This window comes from Camelina sativa, chromosome 11 (assembly GCF_030686135.1).
Source record: "Camelina sativa cultivar CO46 ecotype springtype chromosome 11, ASM3068613v1".
NCBI classification, from domain to species: Eukaryota; Viridiplantae; Streptophyta; class Magnoliopsida; order Brassicales; family Brassicaceae; genus Camelina; species Camelina sativa.
In genome coordinates, this window is record NC_141890.1 from 24,453,678 (window position 1) to 24,469,511 (window position 15,834).

General features: G+C 32.6%; 1 protein-coding gene and 1 pseudogene across 3 annotated transcripts; one reads left to right on the forward strand and one right to left on the reverse strand.

The window, feature by feature from the left end:
- Positions 1–108: 108 nt before the first annotated feature.
- LOC104728203 (jacalin-related lectin 41 pseudogene) lies at positions 109–10,915 on the forward strand (annotated as a pseudogene). The gene is made up of 3 exons (XR_015571356.1): positions 109–113; positions 9,835–10,300; positions 10,438–10,915. The product of XR_015571356.1 is annotated as a jacalin-related lectin 41 pseudogene (transcript).
- Positions 10,916–11,204: 289 nt separating this feature from the next.
- Positions 11,205–14,637, reverse strand: LOC104724022 (receptor-like cytosolic serine/threonine-protein kinase RBK2). Of its 2 annotated transcripts, XM_010442474.3 has the most exons (8): positions 14,220–14,637; positions 13,138–13,483; positions 12,684–12,935; positions 12,438–12,592; positions 12,270–12,349; positions 12,044–12,179; positions 11,715–11,864; positions 11,205–11,638 (listed from the first exon to the last, which is right to left on the reverse strand). In XM_010442474.3, exons 1-8 carry the CDS (start codon positions 14,220–14,222, stop codon positions 11,531–11,533), a joined length of 1,230 nt encoding a protein of 409 aa, XP_010440776.2. In that variant the 5' UTR covers positions 14,223–14,637; the 3' UTR covers positions 11,205–11,530. The 2 variants fall into 2 exon arrangements, with proteins under 2 accessions (XP_010440776.2, XP_019087175.2); XM_019231630.2 differs by lacking the exon at positions 14,220–14,637 and having other exon boundaries at positions 13,138–13,765.
- Positions 14,638–15,834: the final 1,197 nt, after the last annotated feature.

Below are 15,834 nucleotides of genomic sequence, written 5' to 3' on the forward strand. Positions count from 1 at the left end.
TGCTCATGCTGCTTTATTCTACTCATTAGGGCTCGGTTTGTTATGTCCTGATTTTGAGTTTTGTCGATTAAGACGGCAAGCATTCCTCATATCTCGGCAAGATCGGTTATGCTGTGAGTTGCTGACGCGACGGGGGGGTGACGGAATTTGCCCAGGTTGGCTTGTCCCGTTTGTTTAGGGGCGAGTTCATACTCGGGGCTGGTTTCTGTTTCCCGAGGGAATCTAGGGGCCCGTGGATGTGACCGCAGAGAGTCCTCCTTTGATCGCGCTTCTGAGACCTTGAAGGGAAACATGTTCTTGGCGGATGATACCCAGACCATCGGAGGAGCCTTTGTCCATTGTTTGGATGGTGCTGGGCATGTGGCTCGTCTCTACTCCTGCCGAGCTTGGGTTCCCATGCTTATACTGGATTTGAGATCGCTCCTCCTAAGAGGAGTGATTGCTAGCAGTGGCAAGCTGATACGTTAGCAGTGGCGAGCTATCACTGGTCACATTGCGATCATTGTGTGATGTTGCCCGAGTGTGATCGCGAGTTATTTCTGGCATGGTTGCGTTAGATGGATCCATTTCGTCTTAATCTCTTCGACAAAATCGATTTTTGAGAATAGAAAGACCTATGTGCCCACAGGCGGCGCCAAATTGTTGACAAAGAGAACAACAATCTAATATGGTAATTTGGGTTGAAAGGATCTAGGGTAGGCTTTCGGTAGAAATCGATATGAACTGTGAAAGAATGACGAACTGGATTTGTATTCACTGATTTTATGATATTTCGGGATTACAAGTTCTTCTCTTTTTCTGAGCTAGATAAAACGTATTTAAACTAAGGAGAACCCAAAACCAAACCCTGGATTTCCTCCTCCGATCTCGCCTCGTGGCTCCACGATCTTCTCAACTTCTTCGGGACATTTCTCGAGGTTTGATTTGGCGCTCTTCTTAGTCAATCCACCCTTCATGGGCCCGTCGCAGGCCTACCATTGCTACAGAACAATTGGCGCCTAACAGAATTCTCTTATGGGCCCTGGACTGGCGAAACCCAACACCAATAATGTACATGCCTCAGTGTGCTTCCCGTTCTCCAATACTCTCTTAGTAAAATCTTTGGCCTTCCCATACCGTCGTAGAGGTACTCCCTGTGCTCCTAATTAATTTGTCTTAGAGTCAGCTTTGCCTATTGCTAAACAAAATTTGGAAATGAGTTCGACTATTTAAAACAAGTTTTGATCCTAGTTTGACTTTACCATAAACCTCCACACTGCAAAAAAAGATTTCAAGACACGTCTAGATCCCACAAACCGTCATCACAGACAAGTTCTAATTACTTTGGTCTCAGTTGCAGTCCCATATTCAACAGTCCCACATATATATATATATATATATCGCATTATAGCCATGTAGACGACAATATCGAGCATGCTACATAAACATCGAGGCGTGCAAAACACCTGTAAGAAAACACAGACACAAACCATTAAGCGTGTTTGAGCTGGAGTAGTCATCGACTTTCTGGGAAGTGACTGTCAGAACTGTGCGAGTGAGGACAAAACACAGGAAAAGATCATGTGGTGATTTGTAGGGACGGTAATAAGTCTTTAAAACCTCTCAGACGTAGCAAACTGGTCGTCGGATATGGATGTGCTTACGCGCCTAGAGAAAGAACGTGAAACCCATTAAAGAAGGTGGATTCATGGACTGGGAGTGGACATTGGACCCACTAAAAAATAGCGGTCGTAGCGTTACAACCACAAAGCCAAATAGGATTTTCGAGAAGACTCAGAACGTGATTAGACCGGAATCCAAATACCTTTGCATTTTAGGTGAAACTAAAGTAAAGCAACTAGGCCATATTAATTAGGAAATTACCATTTTCCAAAACGAATTTACAACATGACCACGATCAATCTAACATTTGCTCTACCTTGAGTATTTTTATCATGTTTTTAGATGATTTAGGAAAAAAAGTTCTGAATGCATAAAATAAGATAATTTTTCTTAAATCCATTTTTTGGTGTCTTTTGCATTTTAGCATATGAGAGGATCAGAGAAGAAAATCAATTCAGTAGATAATTAAGTTATTGAGCCATCAATCTTATATACTATTTATTTTATTAAGTTATTAATTGAAAATTCACTAAAAAACTATTTTAGAGATATAGAAAACAATATAGAGTATATATCAACACCAATACATTGGATATTATTGCTCAAAAGCTACGATCACAAAATGGACATTGTCTCTTCCACCTATTTAAGCATTGGAGGGGATATGCATGCGCTCATGCGGTATATGCGAGAACATCTCCGAAGTGGTTAAATTCGACCAAACATATCGGTTAGTTGGTGTTATACCGAAAATAAAAATCGTCGGAAAGAATAGGTTGAAGCTCCACATCAACAACGTCTTCAACCGAACTACAAAACAGTTTTATAACAAAATAGAAGAAAATCAAAACTAGAAGAAGAACAAGGAGTAAAATCAGAAAAACCCATCGCCATGGATCAAGCTTCTTTTGAGTTGTGTCATTCTATTAAATTTTAATGTCTAAAATCTATTAGTTTTATTAAGTTATTAATTAAAAATTCACTAAAGATCTATTTTAGAGACATAAAAACCAATAATACAGTATTAAATATGAATCCAATTTTCTATTTTTTTCTTTTATTTGTATTAAGAGAGTATTATATTATGTATTAGATGTTTAAAGGAAGATGAAAAACCATATGAAACTTGAGAATCTGTACTAAAATTTTATATGAAAAGACATTTTTAATGAACAAAATACTAACCTGACAATAAAAAAGAGATGTTATGACATCTAATAGTCTATTTTATTTGTTGTAAAAAACATACGTAAAAGTACTTTACTTACGTTTTGCTTACATTTTACATATATTTTGCTAACTTTTTTTTTGTGAATTACCTTTTTGATATTAATATATATATATATATATATATATATATATATATGTAAGATGTTAAATGCAAGATTTTATCTGTGAAATAAGTTGTAAAATACTTAATACGTTTTCAATTTTATGATGTTAGAAAATCGCTTGAGAAAATTTCTCTATGGAGAAAAGATGATATTAGATACTAAATGTAAATCATAATGAATACATTTTAGTAATTTTAAGCAACATGTAATTTGTTCTCCATCAACTCTTTTGAAAAAAAAAAAATGTTTCTTGTAACAAGATGAACAAAATTTTATTGTGATTTGTGAATAATAACTATATCTATTCAACATTTCAAAGAACCACAAAAATAACAAATTTGTTGTCATATATAAACAATCACACCTACAATTTATATTTATATAAATTTTAATGTAAACTATACTCAATATATGTATCAAACAATCAAATCACGTATATTATATATAATTTTATCACAATCATAAATCAATAAAAATATATAAACAATTAAAAATACATCATCCAAGCATCGCGTGGACAATCATATAGTTATTTAATTATAAGGCTAATAAATAACATTTTATAAACAAACTAAATTGAAACACACAAATTAAAACTAAACGCACAATCAAACTGAATTCAAATAAATCAGTTAAAACTAAATATACAATATTTCTTGGTACAAATTATGAAGAGCGGAATAGATCTTGTTACAAATGAAGAGCATTTTCTTAATAGTTTGTGAACCCAATTGTATGCTACTTTTTCCCAATAAGCTAGTTAGTTCCATATCAGTAAATATGATTTGTTATTTTTGGGTAGTTTTGACATTGTGAGTAATGATATTTGGGTTTCTAGTAGTGATTATGTGCAATAGATGTGCAAGCACATAATCACTACTAGAAACCCAAATATCCATACTCCTAGTGTCAAACAACTATCCAAAAATCTTGTGAACCAATAGATGCTCTACTAATGAACTGTTTTTTTTTTTTGTACTAGGTATTGAAAATCCAACTACCATTTTTTTCTCTATATGATTTTAATGTGATGAGAGAATAAGAAAACATAATTTCTTCATGTGTCATATCAATTAATGCTGGTAGGATGTATACTATATCAATATAAATAACATTACAAAAACAAACTAAATTGAACCTCACCAATTAAAACTAAACACACAATCAAACTGAATGCAAACACACCAATTAAAACTAAACACACAATCAAACTAAATTCAATCACACAATGTTTTTGATATAGAAAAGGAAGAGCGGCTTTGATGCGGGTTTGATGGAGGTGACAAAGCGTGATAGATTTTCGCAGCAACGACAAATCAAATATTTCTTTCCACTCAATTAAATAATGTGTGATATTTCATCAGAACTGGCAATCCGATCATTATAAATTGAAAAATGTGCATGTGGTTACTTATATTTTTTATTAAACAACATGTGGTCATTAGCGGAAGTCTTTAAGATATAACTTACTCCCCTTTGTTGTTTTTTATTTCATACTTTTAAACAAAATTCAAAAATGTTAAAATTATAAAAAGAGGCAATAGGAAAACATAATTTCTTCATGTCTCATTTCAGTTAATGTTGGTACGATGTATAAATAACATACTGTCATTATAAATAACCTTACACAAACAAACTAAATTCGAACACACCAACTAAAACTAAACACACAATCAAACTGAATTCAAACACACCAATTAAACCTAAAACACAATCAAACTAATTTCAAACCCACAATATTCTTGGTACAAATCATGAAAAACGGGATAGAGCTTGTTGCAAATGAAGAACAGGTAGATCTTGTTGCAACTGAAGAGCATGGTTGATTAACGCAGCAATAACAAATTCATTTTTTCTTTGACCGAAATTAAATACAGTGTGGTATTTCATCAGAAACAGCAGCCCGATCGTCCTAGATGAAAATGATACATGTGGTTTTCTTTTTTGTCAAACAAATTTTTTTTGTGTGTGATATGTAAAAGAGAAAAGTACTCAAACAACACTTATAAGTTGTTCGTTTACTCAAACAACACTTTGCAACCAAATTTTTACTCGTACAACACATATAATTTGAAAAATGACGTTAAAGCTTTAGGTCAAACTGTTATTTACAATCATGCCATTATAGTTTAAAATAAATATTTTTGTGTTATATACTTCATGTCATTAGTTAAAAAATAAAAGGATTAAAATCAAAATATAAACAAATTATTTTGCTCATATTATAGGAGCAAATTAAAGAGAAGAAATGGAGATTTCCGAATAACCGGAATCTTTTTCCGATTTTTTTGTTTTTTAGTTTTTCCGATCTCCTTATATATATATAGATCGGATCTCGTTTTCCGCTTTAGGCGGATTAGTCTCTTTTCCGACTTAGGTTAGATCGTTTTATAGCTAAAAGTCGGTTTTGTTTCTCATCTTTCTACAGGAACCTCAGTTTAATTCCGCTTGTCATCAGTTGGTTTGGTTTTAGTAGACGTCGACTTAACTCTTTCTCAAACGATGGAGTAATATCTTCGCCATAATTACTTCGTTAATACGAAGTAGACCTCATGGTTTAGGTATGGAGGCAGAGCTTCTGTCTTTGGGTCTTGGTTGAGATGAAGAGAATCTGAATTTCTCAATTATCATTGAGCTTGCAACGTGAGGGATGCGATTATTCTGTAGAAGGATTTATCAAGTGGCTAATCAGAGTAAATTAGCTGATTGTGTTCAGAGTTTGATGGATCTGCAAGGATATCAGCCTTTGATGGTGAAGTGGTGATGAGATGAATGGAGCTTGCGGCGGAAGGCTATTGTTAGCAAGCACTGGGAATCTAATCAAACGCATCACACACGTCCATAAACATGTCCTCAAGTTGGACTTTTATTGTGTAAAATATTCTAAAATATTTTGTTCTTTAATATGTAAAAGTCTAGATTATTAGACTTATTCCGTAAACCACTTGTATTACTCTTAATGGGCTTTCCACATCAATGGAATTTGGCCGACAAAAAAAAAATTATAGAGAAGAATCACACCAAATATGCATGTAATCGATTGCTCATTTTATATGCATGTAATCGACAGAAGAAAATTAACAGAACGAGAGAAGTTTCTCCATTGATCAAAGGATGAATCAGTCAATCTAGGAACAAATCCCTAGTTTGGTTTGTTGGTTTTTTTTGATATTTTGTAATATTTATATTTTCTCCCTAATGAAAGGTGTACTTAAGCTTTTTTGGACAAAAAATGTGAGAAAGTGACGGAAAAAAAAAGAAACGAAAAAAATCTGAAGAACAAAATGCAGGAAATGTGTAGCGGCTGCTAGGATTTTTAGGAAGAATGTGACCTGAGCAAATTATGAATTTACCATTTTCAATTAAGTTTTAAAAAAAAAATTTGCTAACTACTAAGCTTCGAACCTACTATCAAACAACCTATAACCACTGCACTCACTACAAGAAAATAAGTCTATTGTCACGTAATATTCCGTCACATTAATTTTTTTTCGTCACAATAAGAATATTGTTACGAATCTGTGACAATTGGTGAATGGTTACAATACAATAGTCACAAATTTTTTTTAGTCACTAAAACGTCACAAGAGTTGCGACTAACTCATACGTATCTATTTCGTCACCAAATGTAACGATTTGTAAAGGTATCTAAAATATCACAATTGCTTACTAAAATTATCGTCCTAAATACGTTTTACTTCATGACCGAAATCACGTATCAAGTTAGTCACTGTTTACGACGCCGCTGTACTCTCAAAACATCACACTTAGTGACCTGTAAAATATCACTTGCCCATCACAACTACTAACGAAGAACATGTACTAAAGACCGTCATTTATTATGACAAAATTTTAGTCTCAAAACCGTAATGCAATTTGTTACTATTATTACATTATAATGTTTAGCTCATGAAGTCCAACCAGTAGTATCAAAATAATTACAATGAATTATCCAAACCATCGTCTCCTATTTTCTTAATATTATATTTTACTAAATTATTGTCACAATAATAATTAAATAAGCTGTATATCAATAACTAGAAAAAATATATAATAAAATAAATTATTCATTTATAAATTAAAGTAAACAAAACCAATATGAGAAAACCTATTATGAATAAACAAAACAAAACTTAGTTAAATAGCAACTCCAGAAACTTGTGGAGACATAGATGTTTTCAAGTGCTTGGAGACATTTCTCGAGTAGTAAATTGTCATCATGACTCTTTTTCAATTTATTTACAAGTTCTTCAACTCTGTGGATTAATATTCTCACTTCTTCTTCGGTAGGTTGTGGGAAGACTGATGAATCATCCAAAGACATAAAAATTCCATTTTGCATTGACTAGTCCAAATACACGGCCTTATCTTCATATTTCAGCAATCTATAAAAAAACACAAGTATATGAACATTGATATATATTTTCAAACGCAAATAAAAATAGTAAATTTTTAACTCATCAACAAATATGTAGTTATGCATAATTCAGTCTAAAAATATTACCTTAACATAAATTTATTTTTCTCATTTTGGGTTAGACTGTCTCTTGCCAAACCCTCACCGTTTGAAGACTATCTCTTTGACAAGTGTTCTTGCACATGTTCATCAAATTTCTCTGCAATAACTCCATAGAAATATAAACAAAAAAATATATACGTAGATGGCATCACAACAGTTTCTTCAAATCAATTTAACTATGTGACATCACTTCAAATCCTTTATATATACTAATATATAGATCGATTAGAATAGTCAAACAGAAAATCTATATACATTATATACATCCATAAGATTAGTCAGAACCAAATCACTCCGCAAGTATATATGCTGAGTGATAATAGAAAAAGATGACGGTAGAAAAAGATAATTTCAATGGTTGATTGCATAATATAGATTTAATGATTCAATAAAAATATGGCCTCTAACCTTTGCATCGGTGAAAACCAAAGAAACAAAGCGGCGAGAAGAAATAGTAATCTAGTTTTTAGTTAGGGTTACAATTTAAGTATTAGGTATATCCCCTATATAATACAAGAGAAGTTTTAAGGTATAATAAATATTTAGTAAGTTTTAGAGGGAAATTCCAAAAATTATTAAATATTTCTGAAAATTTAGGCGCTTTTTGAGTACTTAGAAGTTCTAACTATTAATAAAAATAAAATCTTTTCTAAAAAATAAAAATCTAGTTTACAATATCTTAAACATCTTTCTTAAATTTAATTAAATAATAATGAGACTATTTAATCGGCTCCTATTTAAACATAAATTCAAAACAGCTTAAAAATAATAATCATAATTCCTTACATGTTCTTGTAACCAACTTACAATTATTTTTCTCTAAGCAAGGTTAGATTATCTCCATTTATGCCAAGATTAGCAGCAACCATGATTTCATTGAACAACCTACATAAAAATATTAATTATTAAGAAATATAACACTATTTTATGTTTAGCCACTAATTAATTTAGTTTACAAAAGAAAGTTTTTAATTATTAGTTTGTATTTACCTTAATAAAATATAATGATCATTCTCTATGTAAAACTATATTTAACTGGTTAATCAATGTTTGACAAAATGTCATAATACCATTACAATTGTTATTACTTAAATTATCATAAAAAATTTGTTACTGTTTCTGACAACTTTTGTCATAAATTAATCCGTAACCGTAGTATTATGACTTAACAATTACGAATTTGTTACAATTTTTTTCTTTCCAATAGAGTATCTAAAATGTCACAAATATGTGACAAATATTTTGTCTCAAATAAATATCACTATTTATGACTACATAATTGTAGTAAAACCGTCACACTTTGTTACGGTTAATAATATCGACACCATTTAGTCGCTAATAGAGACAATTTTTAGTGACGATTTAATTCGTAATAATCTTGTGACGAAATAATTACGAATTTATTACTAAAAAAAAATATCACAACATAGTATCTAAAATGTCACATATTTGTGACCAAAAAAATTCGTCTCAAGCAAACGTCACAATGACCCTTTTTTCTTGTAGTGACTACCTTATCTTACAATGTTATTATCAATTAAAATCATATATAAACCTAATATTAAATAAACACAGCAATATTTCGTAAAATGCTTTGTTTTGACCTAAAACAGCAACTGTATAAATTTGTCAAACCAATTAACTCTATCACGTCTATATGTTTAACTCTACTTAACTTTTGTTATTTTAGTAACAAATATGCCTACCACTTCATTAACTCATAACTCTATTGGTTTTAATTATGTCTATCCGTATGAAAATATCTACCATCTCGTATAACTATTGAAACGACCCGACCCGTTTTTTTTTTTAAATAGAATAATAAATAATAATAATAATAATAATAATAATAATAATAATAATAATAATAATAATAATAATGGATAACTACAACTAGTAGTCCCATACTCACTAGCCACCTAACCACAAACACAACTAACAGCGAAATAATCAAAACCAATATCCAATAAATATCCAATAATAAACCAATATTATAACATAAGCAATATCAAATAACCAAATAACAATAATCATAGAACCAGCAACCTAGCAATGTTCTAATGACTCAACTCTAGCAACCTAGCAATGCCAGACAACATCCAATCGAGTCCCTAGAACATCCTCCTCTTCATTGCCTTGATTCCACGATCACACTTTGCCTTTACCTGCACCACAAACACAAATTGCAATGCATGAGTATTTTATAAACACTCAGTAAGGCAATCCTCCCATCTACTGGGCTATACACACAAGCAATAGAGACACCTCTAACCATCAACCAACAATCAACAAACAACAAATAACAAACAAAGACTCTGCATCAACCGACACCAACATGCATTGACCGACACCACATGGGGATGCATCGACCGACACAAGGTATTCATCGACCGATGCAAATTACACATATGAATGTATCACATCCGTCGAAGGAAGCTACGCAAACACCCAACCTTACGGATGTATTGTCCTTAGGTCGTTTACTTTCAAAACATCAAATGGGAGAACCTTAGTAGTTGGAACAGTCACTGGAACCAAGTTCTCTCTGCAGAGCCAAGGCAATGCTATTGTTGGATCCCATGGACGGGTAGGTTCTTGTGTTGATAGTATCGGTGCATATTACGCTCCGTTTACTCCTTCTCCTCCTCCTACAGAGAAACTAGAGGGACAAGGTGGTGCTGGAGGAGAGTCTTGGGACGATGGTGCTTTCCAAAATGTGAAGAAGGTATACATAGGACAAGGCGAGTATAGTATCGTCTCTGTTAAGTTTGAGTACGAGAACGACACCAGTGAGGTGGTTGTTGGGGTTGAACATGGAAAGACAACATTGCTTGGATACGAAGAGGTGATGATTACTCCTTAATTAATTAACTTGTTTTTGTTTAAAACTATACTATATATATCGGTAAAGATCTTGAGTTATATATTTTTTCTAATCTCAAAAACATTCAAGTTTAATTAATATTTTCACACTTCATATAGTTCGAGGTGGATTATCCAAGTGAATACATCACGTCAGTAGAGGCTTGCCACGACAAGGTTATGGGAGCTGAAACAGGAGTTATAACGATGGTTAGGTTCAAGACAAACAAACGCACCTCTCCACCCTTTGGACTTGAAGCTGGAGTCAACTTTGTCCTCAAGAAGGAAGGTCACAAGATCACTGGGTTCCATGGAAAATCTAGTACTATGCTTCATCAGATTGGAGTTCATGTCGTTCCCATCACTGAGTGACCATCCACAGCTTGGTTGAATTACAATCCTCTGTCAAATTTTGGTTTTTGTTGCTTTTATATATGAATCTGTATTAATTAATATTCTCCTCTGCTTGTTGTTTGTGTTCCATTATGCATCGTTAACCTATTTTCATTTTTCAGATAAGATAATAATCATGTCATTCATGTCGTTGTTGATTTTTTTTTAATTACAGTATTATTATGATTCATATACTACAAGAAAACATCATGAAATCCTATTATATTTTCGACACAAATTTTGGTAGAAAATTTGTTCTACATTAAAAATAGAGATGGTAAAACATTCTAGAAATTTTTCCATACAAAATTAGTAGAAAATTGAAAAGAATTCGGCTGGAAAAAAAAAACTCCAATTAGTACATTAGGGAATTCTGTAATGAAAAAACTTCGAAAACGAGTTTGTAATGAAAGACATGAACCACTTTTAAAAGAGCTCATAAAATAAGTCTTCAACAATAAAAAAATAAAAAAATTATTAGTCCTACTAATGAGTTTTAAACATTATAAGCACAACATTTTATTGAATGCTCTGTTTGTCCTCCTCCCTAGGGAGACTTGTACTTTTTTTAACTGGATATGGCCTTTGCTTTTGAATACATGTATAGATCTCTAATAAATTACACAAAATTCACAACAAATACTAAATATACGCGATACCACAGCCATTAACATCTTATTGTTGACGAGAGATCCATGATACTTATTTATCACCAACAAAAATGATAAGAGGCTTAGTCATCTCTATACCTTTTTTTTTCTTTATAGCAAAAACTACTTTACATGTGGGAGAGAAGTGCTTCAGCTTCGTAGATTTTTTACTAAACTCTCTTGCCAGTTTCGTCTCTGAAAGCTTTCCTATAAAAGGGAACTTTGCATTTCATGATGCACTTGAGATCGTTCAAGTTTCCTTTGAGGATCTCAACAACCTAATGAAGACAAAATATATCAAAACCAATGCGGTTTCTTACTTGTTCAACAAGAAAATTGGGGCCGGTTAGGTACCTGACTCATCCCTGGCCTCTCTATTGATGATTGTTGGATTGATAATGCAGCAGCCAAAAGCACAAGTTTTATCTGCCTCCACTCGTACTCACCCGCCAGTGATGGATCTATTAGCTCTCTAATTTTGTTCTTCTTCATCAAAGGTTTTGCCTAAGAAACAAAAAAGGGAAGGAACTAAGAACAAATGTGCAATTTCAACCCGCACATGGTGGCACAGGCACAGTTTGCTATAACCAATGCTCGCTTGCGTGAAACTATTTCTCAAGGGTTTTCTCAACCCCACATTAGTCAGGTTCTTTTGTCTGAAAAGTAAACGGAAGAGAACTTACCCATAGAACAAGACTTTGCTTGGAGTAATCAAGAGCTCGTCGTCCAGTAACTAGTTCCAGTAAAAGTACACCCAAGGCGAATACATCAGTCTTTTCATCTACTATCCCGTGTGTTAAGTACTCCGGAGCAAGATATCTGAAACAAAAGGACACAAAATCTGTCTCTAAGACCTCCTTGCTAAAAACCAATATCCAAGAAAGAATATTCCCTTACGCGTAGACTCACCCGAATGTACCCTCAAACGTTGAAACAATATGGTGTGTCCAGTGTTCAGGTAGCCACTTCGCAAGGCCAAAGTCACATATCTATATATAACCCCAAGACATTTTCATCACATGGCTAAGAATTGAAAGTGTATGTTTTTACTTTTAGAGCATCATTTGGGTATTGTACCTGAGGCGAAAAATCATGTGTGAGAAGAATGTTTGCGGCTTTGATATCTCTATGTATAATTCTTCTGTGACATCCTTTATGAAGATACACCAAACCCTCTGCAATTCCCAATGCTATCTTGTACCTAATACTCCATTTCATCTTCTCCTTGGAACCTATAATATCATCAAACAATTGATAAATACAATAACAATTAAGAATGTAAGTAATTAGAGAGAAAAAAGGTAATTAAAAAAGAGAACATACTATAAAGCATTGAAGCTAAGCTGCCATGAGGTGATAACTCAAGAACAAGATGCATTCCTCCTTCGACCCCATAGCCTAAAAGCTTAGCAATATTTGGATGGTTAACATGTGCCATTATACCCATCTCCGTTAGAAAATCCACAATGATCTCTTCGCTATTTCCCCGCATCAGCCGTTTTATCGCTACCATTTGTCCATTTGGTAACGTCCCCTTGTAAACTTCAGCATAACCTCCTTTCCCAATTAGATTCTCTGCTTACAAAATATTTCAACAATTACATGAAAAAACTTTCCACCTATCCTTAATAACACATTCATGACCCAAATTTACTTCAAAACAAACAAAATTCACCTAAAATGGATTGCTAATGTTTACAGTCCAAAATTGGATTCAGAATACGAATTGTAACAAAAACATTCAAACCTATGGAGACAAATGGGATTTGGTACGAACCTAAAGCGAAATTGTTTGTAGCAGACTTGAGGTCAGAGAAGGTGAAGATTCTTCTAGGAGAGTGTAGAAGAAAGGGAGAATCATTGGAGCCAAATCTGAAACTCTCCCTCATGCTATTGCATCTTCTCAAAGAGCTCTGGATAACGCCATTGTTGTGAAACGGAATCTTGAGATTTTCAAGAGACTTCTTGGATCTGCTTCTGAGAAGCTGAACCATCTTGCGGAAACGAGAAGAAGAAGAAGGGTTCTTTACCGTCTCCGAGGAGCTACCGAACTCTTCCGTTCTGAAGAACTCTTCGAGAACTCCGGTCGGTGAAGAAGAATCTGGAACTTTCATTGCAATGCTCTGAAGAAGAAGAAGAAGAAGAGAGACAAAACTGGTTTGAATTTGGACAGACACATTTTTAGCATCTAATTTTGAACTTGAAGCGGCGCATTTTTTTTTAATTTTCCGCGAAAAAAGGTAAAATTATTAATTCTTCTTTTTCCCCTTTCTAATCAAAAAAATATACTTTTTTTGTTGTTGTAAAAGACATAGAAATTTTGCAAGCAAAGTTAAGCAAAAAAACATCAAAGGAGAGAGAAGAATGTCCGAAGCGATAGTGAATGTTCAGGCAACAACCGTAGCTAGTGCACCGACAAATGTTTATTCGTTTATGAAACTATTTTCTATAAACCATTTTTGGTAAGGAAGTGACACAAGTACACATTGTGCATGAGAAATTAAACAACATATCTCTTGTTTATTAAATTCAAAAAAGATGATGGACAATATCTTTTTTTTTTGGCAAACTTTTTTTTTAATTTTTAATTTTTTTAATTACGGACAATACGGTTGAAAGACACATCACAATGTAGCCAAGAACTGATGTCCGAACATTAACCTATTCGAAATGTTTTTTACACATATCAAGCCAATTTTATTTCGATATTGAATTATTATCTAATGTAGCCAAGAACTGATGATGAAGAGTAACCAAGAAATAAATTATTAAGAAAATAAAAAATTCAATTCGACATAAAAAGAAGATGATGAGAAGAAAATAAGAAAAGCAGATAAATATCTTAAAATAGAAATATACCATGAAAGAAGAGAAACCAAGTATATCTGAAACTCAATATATTCTGCTGGATGAAGTGAGCTAGAGAGAGTTTGTGGAGAGTGGAGACTATCACTCCAGGTGTGATAAACCATCGCTTTCTTAATTACCAAAATATATAGGACAGTCCAATTAATGCCTGTCCTCTTTCAATGATCACGATGAAAGAAATAGAAATTGAAATAGGCAAAATAAATAAATAAGATATGTGAATTAGATATATATTTTACAGGAGACCTGAAAATTAAACTTAAAGAAAAAAAAATCTTCTGTGTTAGAAGGATTTTTGAACTTGCAAAAACAAGAAAAAAAATTAGTTTATTTTTTTATAACAATTTTTTATATTGACGTTTTTTCCTTCAGATGTGTAATGCACAATGTAGTAGATAAATCTATATATATTTTTTGGTGTGTAGTAGATAAATTTATATAGTAATTCGCACACATTCACTGAATATTTAAAACACTTATAAACTTTAAACTCTAAAAATCCTTATATGATATTGACGAAATTATAAAACGTATGAAACACTTTAAACCATTCCTCCTAATAAAGTCAAAATGAGAAATTCTTTCGTGTATTGCTATGGGTACACTTTGGTAAATATGAAAAAGCCATGAATGATAAATATATATTTGAACTAGAGTGTTCTCCTCAAGACACGTTAGTAATTTACTCAAGAGAATGTGAAGGTTTGCGTCCAATTCCATGAAAGCATTGACAAATTTTTATGATGGTTCATCAAAAGAGTGCAAATGCTATTTCCAATCAATAATTTTTATCAATCGGGTAGATAATCTTAGAAAGGTGGTGATTGAACTAGATGTTTGGGCTGAATTTCACAAAACTTCAAGATGGTGCAAATAATCTAATGAAACTCCAAAAGAATCGTTTAGATCTCTTGTCACTCCATATTGGACTACACACTATATGCTTTTACTTTTTAGACAATGCGTCTTATTAGACACGTACATGTATGGATATAGATAATGATGAGGCTATAGTAGATCCACCAATCTCCGAATAAGTAGTATAAATTACTTATAACGTATCTACCAAACTGCAATCATTTTAGAGTAATTAAGGGATTTTTCTTCCAGGAGAAGTTACATTAATATAAGACTAAACAATCATTTGATTGTCATTAGTTGTTGTTACGTCTTACGTGGTACAAATAATACCGAAGCATACTTTACGAGCAAATCAAGGCATAATTATTATAACCATCACTTGTTATTCGTTTTTTTTTGCTTTCTTGTTTCTTTTCAGTACGATCGACTTACACTTTCAATAATTTACTAAGCTATTAGTTACGAAAATCTTGAAAATTATGATATTCAAATCAAACCAAGACATTGTAGTTAGCTTAAAATTCTAGCTAGTATATTTTTTGCTTTCTTTCAAGTTTCTATATCAACTTCGAAATACGATAATTTCACCAAGTTTGGATGGTTAACGACTTAACGTGAACTTTTATTTTTTTTATTAGGCGTTTTATAGGGTCACGAACTCAGTTCTAATAAGTTATATTCTCTCATTTGGTTTTTGTTTTTTCTCGTAAAAGCTTGTTTTTCTCTAATACATATTTTTGCATAT